Source organism: Ursus americanus, chromosome 21, assembly GCF_024610735.1.
Source record: "Ursus americanus isolate L20-20 chromosome 21, mUrsAme1.1.p, whole genome shotgun sequence".
Classification (NCBI taxonomy): domain Eukaryota; kingdom Metazoa; phylum Chordata; class Mammalia; order Carnivora; family Ursidae; genus Ursus; species Ursus americanus.
This window is the reverse complement of record NC_142147.1, coordinates 53,674,858-53,687,137: the sequence shown is the minus strand read 5'-3', so window position 1 is coordinate 53,687,137 and position 12,280 is coordinate 53,674,858. Positions and strand designations below refer to the sequence as shown.

The following is a 12,280-nucleotide window of genomic DNA, read 5'->3' as shown; positions in this document are numbered from 1 at the left end:
TTTCTCCTCCCCAATCATGAGTTTAATCCCTCCCATGTGAATTTCACCGACCACCGACTATTACTATCTTCCCTGTGAAGAGCCCATCCCCATCATTCCCTCCATTCCCAGGAAGCCCTGCACTTCTCTTTCCAGATCCCAATAGGCCTCACTCCCTTCACTTCCCGGCACACTTGGCGTCCTTGTACCCTGAAACGTGACAATGCCTCCCTGCAACACTGAGCACACTTTTGTCTTTTATCCCTCAGCCTCCTTTCATCTCTTGCACTCTCTTCTCCCCTTACCCCAGGACCTCCGCACCTTGTCCTTAATGTTTCTTTCCCTGCACCTGCCCTCACCTGCTCTGTCACACCCGCGCTGCCAGTCCCCTACACACCACAACATGCCCACCACACGTCCTGACCTAGGTGGTAATGCTCAAAGAAATTTTGAAGAGTCTATGTTGCAAATACTCTCCTTGTGGGTAGTTGCAGGTTTGGAAGGATTACAAATGATAAAAAGGGCCGCCATTTCTGGCATCCAGACGTCTGGAGATACAACTCTTCTTCTGTATATGAACATGTCATTAAGACACACACACAGGGGTGCCTGGGTAGTGCAGTCGTTAAGCGTCTACCTTCGGCTCAGGGCGTGATCCCGGCGTTCTGGGATCGAGCCCCACATCGGGCTTCTCTGCTGGGAGCCTGCTTCTTCCTCTCCCACTCCCCCTGCTTGTGTTCCCCCTCTCACTGGCTGTCTCTATCTCTCTCAAATGAATAAATAAAATCTTTAAAAAAAAAAAAAAGACACACCCACGATGAATGTGTATGTGGAGATTACGAAAGCGAATGTGAACTGTGAGCTTGAGTGAAGGTGTGGTGACCATGAAGGTCGACAAGGGTGAGTCTGCACGTGTTCAGGATGTGCCTGAATGTCTGTCAGTTTCAACTGTAACTGTGTGAGTACGAGTGACCATGTATGTGTCTACTAGCAGGTGAGTACATGTGAGTGTGGGTGTGCATACGCACGTGTGTTTGCATCTGCATGCAAGTGTGTAAATGAGTTCATGTTTGTGTGCAGTCTGAGTTGCCCGCCATGATGGCTCTGACTTGAAAATGGCCTCCTGCTGCACAGGAAACGTGCATCACATGTGGGTTTGTTTGTAGGGAAAACCACAGGATCCGTTTCAACTCCTAGTGGGTTTTTCTTCTTACCAAAGCAGTCAGGGCCGATCACTAAAAATGCAAACACGACAACAACAAAATAGTAAAGAACTGTTCTAACCGTGTGATCCCTTAATTAAGTACCTCATCCAATATTTACAGGACTGGAAGAATCTTCTGATTGAGCCACCGGACCCTGCTGCTTCAAATCTGCAAAACACTCTTTTAGAAACCTCCTCCTTTCTTCTGTGGATATTGTTCTGTCTGTATTTCTTATGAATAGAGGTCAGTTACGGTAAAGCATATGTTCCTCAACAATTTTCCTACTGATTGGCACTGAATTATTCAAACAAGGCCAAATTCATTAACTTTGATTTGTGAAATAATTTCTACACATTTTTTACATTGTGTTTCTTCTTTTACTTGTATCTCTGAATATTCTTCCCGGGTATTTTGTCTCACTCTGTGTCTCTACTAATAAACGTAATTGACGGTTCAGTTCAGCAGTCAGAAGATCAAAGTATTAGTTTCTGGGCAGAGAAACTTCTCGGGGAAGTGCAGAATCCAGTGAGACGCACAGACTTTGCCACGAGTCCCTCACGTGTCAGAACTCAGTATTTCCTCCCGTCCTTCATAGAAGACCCTGTCTACCTACAGGGATCAAGGGGAAAAAAAAAGAGCCTCCCACATAAATACTCAAATAGTCCCCTATGGGGTTCTAACTAGGAACTCATAATTGGTTTTCGTAATTAACAACTAAGGGGAAATTTTTCAGAAACATCTTCAGCTCCCAAACCCATATTCCCAGTGCGGCTACAAATGAAATAATTGCAGTTGTGAGGGAGGGGCCCTCACAGAATCACGAGCCTATATCTCAGGGTCTGGCTGCCCCCTCCCACACACATCCTGGCTGCCGTGCCCTCCACACTGAGCCCCTCCTGGCAGCCGGAAGGAGTTGATGAGGATTTCTCCTTCAGACTGAGAGGTGGTGTCTGTTTAAGAAACCGCACATCAGGAGTCTGGGTGAGTGATCCTATCAGAAAAGGGCAATCTTCTGTGTATTACCTGATTCATTTGGAAAGCCATGCAGGAAGGTGGAATTATTTTGAGGTTTGCACTCAGCTAGTAAAGAGGGGTGGGGTCCTAGACCTTCACAATCCCGGATGGTTGCCAACGATCTCCGCTCATAGTGACTGTTGGTGTTTCGTGCAGGTGATAATACACACTGATTTTTAAGTCCTTAAGGGCTGAGTGGGAAAATCAATCTGTAGTGCAGTCCACCTCCTAGGACCTGTAGACTAAATGTTCAGGGTCGTAGAGAGTATGAAGAGTATGATGCACGTACAGGAAGCATCTGATCCCGAGTGGGAGTGTGTCATCCAGATGGTCATGACCTGAACGGAAAGGTGTCCTCCAGCTCTGGATCTACCACTAAATTCTGGGGACACAAATGGAGTCTGCACTAGAAACTTCCATAATGTGTCGATGAGAGTGAAACTTACTCATTTTGAAAGTTAGGAAATGAGCACGAAAGGCAGAGTTGAAATAATGATGATGCATTCCAGATGGCAGCAGCCAGGTGCATATCATGTTCCTTCCACCGTTTAAAAATTATTCTACTATCAGGGCTCCTGGGTGGCTCAGTCCGTTAAGCATCTGTCTTCAGCTCAGGTCATGATCCCAGGGTCCTAGGATCGAGTCCCGCATCCGGCTCCCTGCTCAGCTGGAAGCCTGCTTCTGTCTGTCACTCTGCCTGCTTTTCTCTCTCTCTGTCGTCAAACAAATAAATAAAATCTTTAAAAAAAATTATTCTACTATCAATACAAAAACCCAGTCCTTGGATTTAGAGCGTGCGTAAGAATACATGCCTTACAGATGCCAATTTTCAGTGATGTGTTTTTCGTGAGTATCATTCACAAATCTGAGTGCATTGTTAATAGTTTTACTTAACTGAGGTATTAAGTAGATATCATTTGCAATCAATACTAACTTAATTTCTGCCTTACACTATTACTATTTTACCATGTGTTAGTGTTTTACGTCCCAAAGTTTACAGAATTACATGTGATTATTCAACAAGGCCTGTGATCGCTATATTATACTCCGTTCCTGACATAGAAGCAAATGAGCCTTTTTGTTGCCATCCTAATATCAAGCCAGTCTTGCAACCACTACATACGACTTGTCAGGGGACAGGCTCCTGCAATATTCTACTGCCAACGGTGCACGTACATTTACTAAGATATTGAACACTTTACCCCTAATTGATATTGTCCTGTCCAATAAATCATCACAAGTTAATGGAAACTTATAATGAAAATTATACAACCAACCACAAGGTGGCAAATCAAAACTGATTATAGATCTGGGTTATTTGATGAACACAGCTACCTCGTTGTTTTTTTTTTCCTTAAAGATTTTATTTATTTCCTTGAGAGAGTGAACAAAAAAGAGAGAGAGAGAGAGAGAGCCCATCAGCCAGGGGAGGGGCAGAGAAGCAGACTCCCCGCCGAACAGGGAACGGGATGCGGGACTCAATCCCAGGACCCTGGGATCATGACCTGAGCCAAAGGCAGATGCTTAACCGACTGAGCCACCCAGGTGCCCCAGCTACCTAGCTTTCTAGCAGACCATGGTGGCTCAGTGCACTGTCACCGTTTCCAGCCCAACCAGTTCCCAGTTCCCACACAGCCTGAAGGAGCAGATGTGGACAAATACTTCACCTCTCTGTGTGTCTGTTCTCTTCCTCTTTTAGTTACATCAATAGTGCCGGCCTCATAGGTTTGTGAAGCATGAAGTTCTCACTAGGCCTTCACAGGAGAGATTTTTTGCATTGTAAGGGCTCTCTGAAAGTTCTACGTTCAGCCCTCAGAAAGCTGTTATGAAAAAATGAACAACATTAAGCAGGTGTTTCCAAGGGGGAATGAATGGCAAGGGGAAAATACTGGATTTCAGCGGACGTGATACATGTGGCCAATGCCTCATGTTCCGATGCAGGACATTCTAGCTCGGAAGGCAACTACCATTGACCGGGAACTGAGAAAATGGTCAACAGCGAACTGGCAGTAGGACTGATCTTCTTAACACAGACTGTGGTTGGCATCCTGGGCAATTTCTCACTTCTCTGTCATTACATCCTCCTTTCCTTCACTGACTACAGGTTGAAGTCCACAGACTTCATTCACAAGCAACTGATTGTGGCCAACTTCTTAACGCTGCTCTGTAAAGGAGTCCCCCAGACCATGGCAGCATTTGGGTGGAAACATACCCTTAGTCACCTCAGATGTAAACTTCTTTTCTTTCTTCACAGGGTGGGGAGGGGAGCGTCCATTGGTAGCATCTGCATCTTGAGTGTCTACCAGGCCATCACGATCAGCCCCAGAAACGCCTGGTGGGCAGCGCTCAAAGTAAAAGCTCCCAAGTACATCGTTCCCTCTATCTTCCTGTGTTGGATGCTGCAAATGTTGGTAAATGTTATTTTTCCTATCTATATAACTAGCTCCTCGAGTGACAAAAACATCACAAATGTAAAGGATTTTGGGTACTGTTCTTCGGTTCTTCACGACGAAACCAGAAACTCGTTGTATGCAGCGCTGTTATCATTCCCTGATGTGCTCTGCTTGGGGCTCATGCTCGGGGCCAGCGGCACCATGGTTTTCATCCTGTACAGGCACAAGCAGCGGGTCCAACATATACGAAGAACCGCCTCCTCCCCCGAGTCCAGAGCCGTGAAAACCATCCTTCTCCTGGTGAGCACCTTTGTCTATTTTTACACCCTCTCCTCTGTCTTTCAAGTTGTTTTGGCTGTTTCTGATAATCCCAACTGGATCCTTATAAACATGGCTGCAATCACGGCTGCGTGTTTCCCAGCTGTCAGCCCCTTTCTGCTCATGAGCCATGATTCCAAGATACACAGACTCTGCTTTGCCTGGACAGGGAATATAAAATCCCCTCATCTTAGGAGAAATATGTGAACTGTATGTATTTCTGCAATGTACAGTGGCCAATTCATTCATGCCCCTCAGGGTCCTAAATCAAATGAGTCCAAGAGAACAGTAAACAGGACGTGCTGAGTATCCTCTTCAAAATAAACAAGAAATCAGGACAATATTGTAACGAAAAACCATTATCTTCTAAATACTTATAGAACTGAAGTTTTCCTAATACTGCCAGTAAAGGAGTTCAGAACGATACAATAATAAACATCTGGTCTTGACACCATCTAGATATTACAGAGAAGTCTTCAAGCGTGTGGCTTTCAAACTAATAAATCTCCAAGAACTGCACTTGGCATGAAATTTCAGGGAAAGGTACATGAGCATGGGTTAGAAAATAATGTCCCCACACATAAGGAATAGCCTGGGTGGGGCTGGAGGAAACCCCCATTCTCAGGCAGTAGCGTTCCTGGGAGCCGGTTGTAAGTTTTATAGGTAAGTCACATCCTTAGAGAGGGGGCACTGATTTGCTTGAAATATGAGGTGATGAAAGGAGATGAGCATGTTGACCATTATTTTCATGTAGAAATGGCCAGATTAAAGAGGAGCCGGGCAAAGGAAAGCACAAAAATATGCTTCTGCTGGTATTTAAAGATAATCAAGTGAGTTCTGACAACGTAAACAGACATGTGTTGAGATCTGGAGAAAGCAGAGTTTTCTCTGTTAAGATGACTTGGGCATATTGGCAAGAAGGGGGTCTGGAGACCCAGACACAGGTCTCCTTCAGGGCACACATAGTCCTTTGGGTCATTTACATGGAGACTGAGCTGGGAATTCGAATCCCGAGCTCAACCTTTTCTTTCACCTTTGTTCAGCCACATTAAGAGCAACCAGCCAACGTTACCATGTTTGTTACCTAAATTGTGTGCAAGTATCAAATACATGCCCATTCAGATACTTCAGATCTTTCTTTCATTTTTTTTAAAGAGTTTATTTATTTATTTAGGAGAGAGAAGGTGCGAATGAGTGGATGGGAGGGGTGGTAAAGGAGGAGTAGAGGGGGAGGGAGAGGAAGGGGACAGAATCTGAAGCCAGCTTCGTGCAGAGCATGACCTGAGCCAAAACCAAGAGTCAGACACTCAACCGATCGAGCCACTCAGGCGCGCCTGATACTTACTTCTTTTAAATGGCTGAGAAGGAATGTCAAGGGCAGATATTCTGCGATGTGCTCTCACTGCTTTCTTTTCCAATTTTTAAAAAAGATTTCACTCATTTATTTAAGAGAGAGAGAGTGCGAGCGAGAGAGCACAAGCAGGGGCAGAGGGAGCGGGAGAAGCAGGCTCTCCACTGAGCAGAGAGCTCGACGAGCAAACGCCTAACCAACTGAGCCACCCGGGTGCCCTTCTTTTACAATTTTTAAGTTTATTTATTATTATTATTTTTTAAAGATTTTATTTATTTATTTGACAGAGATAGAGACATCCAGCGAGAGAGGGAACACAAGCAGGGGGAGTGGGAGAGGAAGAAGCAGGCTCACAGCAGAGGAGCCTGACGTGGGGCTCAATCCCACAACGCTGGGATCACGCCCTGAGCCGAAGGCAGACGCTTAACGACTGAGCCACCCAGGCGCCCCTAACTTTATTTTTTAGATTTTATTTATTTGAGAGACAGGGAGAGAGCAAGAGAGAGAGAGAGAGAGAGAGAGTGAGAGCAAGCGTGCATGGGCTGGGGGAGGGGCAGAGGGAGAAGCCGACTACTCGCTGAGCAGTCAGCTGGACGTGGGGCTCCATGCCAGGACCCTGGGATCACGACCTGGGCCAAAGGCACATGCTTCACCAACTGAGCCACCCAGGCGCCCTTCTTTTGCATGTTTAAATTGAATCAGATTAGAAAGCCACTTCTAGAAACCCAAGAACGAACTCAGAAAACTCGTCCTTAAATCTTGCTTCTCTTGTCCCACTCCCGGTCACAGTGGAATGACTGACTGACTGATATTCCTAAAACGGAATTCTACGCAGCAGTGCCGGTGGATGGGCCACAACAACATACAACCATAAATTCTCAAACAACCTAAATGGAAAAAGTCAAATACAAAAGACTTAATGCTCTACGATTCCCTTTACGTTAGATACCATTCAGACATAATACCATCTGCTGGCAGAGGTCACAGCTGTGTTTACCCTATGAGTGGTGACAGACAGGGACAGCAGCTGGGAGCTTCCAGGGGTCTGATAATATTCTGTGCATCAATGTAAGTGCTGTGGTCAGAAATGTGGTCAGTGCACACAGGTTCATTATCTGTGCACTGTATCTGTATTTTTAAATTTAAAAAATACATATCACCAATAAAAACCATGGGATATAGTGAGTGCATTTATGCATAATGTCCTTACATTGTGAAGGAGGAGTTTAAACCTATTGAAGAAAAAGACTCTGATTAGTTTTTCAAATCATGCAGAAATTTCTAGGTTGAAAACCTAGCAACTTCTAGGGGCGCCTGTGTGGCTCAGCCCGTTAAGTTTCTGCCTTTCAGTTCGGGTCCTGGGATGGAGCCCTGCATCAGGCTCTCTGCTCAGTGGGGAGGGAGCCTGCTTTTCCCTCTCCCTCTGTGGCTTCCCCTGCTTGTGCTCTCTCGCTCGCTCGCTCTCTGGCAAATAGGTAAATCTTTAGAAAGAAAGAAAGAAAGAAAGAAAGAAAGAAAGAAAGAAAGAAAGAAAGGGAAAGAAACAAAAAAGAAAAGAAAAGAAAAGAAAAGCTAACAACTTCTGAAGAAAAGAGGTCAAGTGTATACTTGTTTTTAAAAGTTTCTTCTGGACATACAGGAATTGAAGTAGAAAGTAAGAATAAAGTCAACAATAAGCACTACTAGGTATTTATCCAAAGATACAAACATAGTGATTCAAAGGCGCACCTGCACCCCAATGTTTATAGCAGCAATGTCTACAATAGCCAAACTGTGGAAAGAGCCCAGATGTCCATCGACAAATGAATGGATAGAGAAGATGTGGTATGTATGTGTGTACACACACACACACACACACACACACACACACACTGGAATATTAGTCAGCCATCAAAAAGAATGAAATCTTGGCATTTGCAGTGACCTGGTTGGAACTAGAGGGTATTATGCTAAGTGAAATAAGTCAATCAGAGAAAGACAAATATCATATGATTTCACTCATGTGGAATTTAAGAAAACAGATGAACATAGAGGAAGGGAAGGAAAATAAAGTACGATGAAAACAGAGGGGGAGGCAAACCATGAGAGACTCTTAACTAGAAAACAAACAGGGTTGCTGGAGAGGAGGCGGGTGGGGGATGGGGTAATTGGGTGAAGGGCAGTAAGGAGGACACTTGATGTAATGAGCACTGGGTGTTCTATGCAACTGAGAAATCACTGAATTCTAACCTTAACTTAATAAAAAAAATTGTTAAGAAGGCAGATGTCCTATGTTCTCACCACTGTAAAATAAAATAAAATAAAATAAAATAAAATAAAATAAAATAAAATAAAATAAAATAAAATAAAATAAAATAAAACAAAATAAAACAAAATAAAATGTGGTTCTGACACCTCTTGTCTGAAGCTCCTAGTTGTAAAGTTAGCTTTTCCTTAAAGGCTGCTTCTCTAACTCCAAGACAGAAAGTAGCCTGCCCATAATCATCAAGTCACAAATGTTTTCATTAGAGACACAATTACTGTTTTCATGAAGTGCATCGTATGCCCAGACTTAGTAGAAAAACACCTGTTGTATTCCAGAAACAACTGCAGATGGGTGGTTCCTGCACAGGATGAAATAATTCTTATAGTTTCATCATACTCTTTTTTTTTTAAGGTTTTATTTATTTATTTGACAGAGATAGAGACAGCCAGCGAGAGAGGGAACACAAGCAGGGGGAGTGGAAGAGGAAGAAGCAGGCTCCCAGTGGAGGAGCCCGATGTGGGGCTCGATCCCATAATGCTGGGATCACGCCCTGGGCTGAAGGCAGACGCCCAATGACTGCGCCACCCAGGCGCCCCACTGTGCCACCCAGGCACCCCCATCATACTCTTAATTATAAGCATGGTAGTCCTGTAAGCACACCTCTAATAACACTGAAAATTTAATCTATGATTCCCGTAAGGAAACGTGAGCAGTATATTTATTTCGTAACTACAATGTTTAAGCACCTTAAAAATCAGATTTCATTATCACTGGGATGATTTGCCAATAACTGTCTTCAGTGACAATCGCACGCAGTTACATTCGGAGCCGTCAGGGATTGGCGTAGGACTTAGGACCCTCATCCTCTTTACTAGCTCAACTCTTCACTAAGGAATCATTTCACCTCTCTGTCAGGCTTTGCCCCGTATCTATTTCTCCTCCAGACATGAACACTCACTCAGACTTCCTTCCTTGCAGATTCTGCCTCTCAGACTGAAATTAAAAATACTCACTGGAGGGGCACCTGGGTGGCTCAGTTGCTTAGGCGTCTGCCTTCAGCTCACATCATGATCCCAGGGTCCTAGGATCGAGCCCCACGTCGGGCTCTCTGCTCAGTGGAGAGCCTGATTCTCCCTCTCCCTCTGCCTGCCACTCTGCCTGCTTGTGCTCTCTCTTTCTGTCAAATAAATAAATAAAATCTTAAAAAATTCTTTTAAATAAATAAAAATAGTCACTGGAATCCTTCCCGCTGTCAGGACGACTGCTTGGTGTGAAGGTGAAGACAGCCAGTACATGCTGGGGGTAGGCAGCTAGACTCAGAGAAAGGTTTGTGAAGCTGTGATCTCACCCCCTCTCGGAACTGCAATTATCATCTCTCCTGTAGCTGTAATGACAGCACAGTCTTGGGGACCTGGAAACATTTCTGAAAAACTTTTTCCCAGTTGCTAATTACTAAAACAATTGCAAGTTTCTTCTGAGTATCTCCAAGGGACCACTGTGTTTGGGAGAGGCTCTTATTTTTTCGTGAACCCTAAGGCCAGACAGGGTCCCATACAGAAAAAGAAGGAAGGACTAAGTCCACAGGAAAAAGCATGAAGTTGCCACACTTAACCTAACACCATATACAAAAATTAACTCAAAATGGATCAAAGGCCTAAATGTAAGACCTAAAACAATAAAATTCTTAGAAAAAAGCATGGGCCAAAATCTTCATGACATTAGATTCGACAGTGATTTCTTGGGTGTGACACCAAAGGCACAGGTGACAAAAGAAAATATAGAAAAACTGGACTCCATGAAAATTTAAAACTTTTCTGCAACAAAAGTCACAACTGATGAATGAAAAGGCCCAACAAAATGGGAGACAATATTTGTATTTTATATATCCGTTAAGAGATTGTATACAGAATATATAGAGAACTCTTAAGACTCAACAGTAAAAAAGAAAAATATTCAGTAACTGGCAAAGGACTTCAACAGACATTTCTCCAAAGAAGATACACAAATAGCCAATAAGCACAGGAAACACTGCAATTCATTAGGGAAAATGCAAATCAAAACCACAATGTGATACCACCTCACATACATTAGTAATGGCTACTATAAAACAAAGAAAAAAAGAAAATAGCAAGGATAGTAAGGGTGTGGAGAAATTGGAACCCTTGTGCTGAGGCATGGGAATAAAAATCACAGCCACAAATGATGCCTGGGTGGTGTAGTCCATTAAGCATCTGACTCTTGATTTTGGTTCAGGTCAGAATCTCAGGGCCCTGAGATCAAGCCCTGAAGGGGCCTCTGCGCTCAGCAGGCAGTCTGCTTGAGATTCTCTCCCTCTCCCTCAGCCCCTCCTGCCGCTCACCCTCTTTCTCCAAAAACAATTTTAAAAAATAACAGCCACTGTAGAAAACAGTTTGGCAATTCCATAAAAAATTAAAAATAGAATTACCGCAGGGTCCTGCAATCCCACTTCCAGGTATGTACTGAAAAGGATTGGAAGCAGGGTCTTGAAGAGGTCTTTGTGCATTCACGTTCACATCAGAATTGGTCACAAAAGCTAGAACATGCAAGCCACCCAAGTGTCCAACAGATGAACGGATAAGCAAACAGTGGAGTATTGTTCAGCCTTACAAAGGAGGGACAGCCTGTCACAGGCAAAGACATGGATGAACCTGGATGACATTATGTTATGTGAAATGAGCCAGTCAAAAAAAGACAAATCCTGTATGATCCCACTTATATGACTGGCTTATAGTAGAAAATCATAGAGAAAGCAGGATGGTGGGTGCCAGGTCTTGGGGGAGGAGAGTTGGGGAGTTGGTGTTTAATGGGGATAGGGTTTCAGAAGTGCAAGATGAAAAGAGTTCTGGGGATGGACAGTGGTGATAAGGTTGCATAAAAATATGAATATATTTAACCACTGAACTGTACACTTAAAACAGTTATGATGGTAAAATTTATGTTACATTTAGATTTACTACAATTTTAAAAATTAGGAAATAAAGGGGCACCTGGGTGGCTGTCGTTAAGCGTCTGCCTTTGGCTCAGGGTGTGATCCCAGGGTCCTAGGATCGAGCCCCAAGTCGGGCTCCCTGCTCCACTGGGAAGCCTGCTTCTCCCTCTCCCACTGCCCTTGCTTGTGTTCCCTCTCTCGCTGGCTGCCTCTCTGCTAAATAAAAAAATCTTTAAAAAAAAATTAGGAAAGAAAAGTTGTATGAGCTCTGCCACATGAGATGGGGGGGGAGTGTGGGTATGACTGAGTATGGTGGTGACAGACAGGGCACAGGAACAGGGGACATAAGGGCAAGATGGCTGTGCTTCATGAGCACAGGGTTTGGGGGATACACAGTGCAGGAGAGGGTACAGAGGGTAAATGCACACAGGGGTTCAAAGGTGCTGTGTGTTTAAAGTGCACTGAGGCATCTGACGACACACAGAGGGTAAGTGTGCAAAGCAGTGAAGGGTGGAACTCAAAATGGGCCCTGTGTGATAAAGGCCACAGCAGTCATGCACACAAAGGGGATGTTTGGGAGGGGACAGCGGGCAGAAGTGAGGAAGGGAGGGCTGGGCAAAAGGCACAGGTGAGTTCATGTCCACAGGGGTAAAGAACATGGTGTGGGGGGGGGGACTCTGTTTTTTATGATTTGAAGACTCTTTTGATGGCGGGATATAACAGAATCACACACACACACACACACACACACACACACACACACACACGGAAGGCAGAACTCTGTAGTACTTACAGCTCTGCGTGAGAGAAGCACAGATAGGCTAC

The 12,280-nt window shown here is 44.3% G+C and overlaps 2 protein-coding genes across 2 annotated transcripts in view; one reads left to right on the top strand and one right to left on the bottom strand.

Moving 5' to 3' along the window:
- Nucleotides 1–3,995: 3,995 nt before the first annotated feature.
- The window catches only part of PPP2R1A (protein phosphatase 2 scaffold subunit Aalpha), a 65,015-nt gene continuing 56,730 nt past the window's right edge, over nt 3,996–12,280 (bottom strand). Inside the window, exon 16 of the mRNA XM_087871159.1 lies at nt 3,996–4,018. Coding sequence (XP_087727285.1) covers nt 4,011–4,018 — 8 coding nt within the window. The 3' untranslated portion in view covers nt 3,996–4,010. The remainder of the gene's footprint in view (nt 4,019–12,280) is intronic.
- Nucleotides 4,109–5,116, top strand: LOC123786911 (vomeronasal type-1 receptor 4-like). The gene has a single exon (XM_045789245.2). The coding sequence runs from the start codon at nt 4,187–4,189 to the stop codon at nt 5,114–5,116; it is 930 nt and encodes a 309-aa protein (XP_045645201.1). The 5' UTR covers nt 4,109–4,186.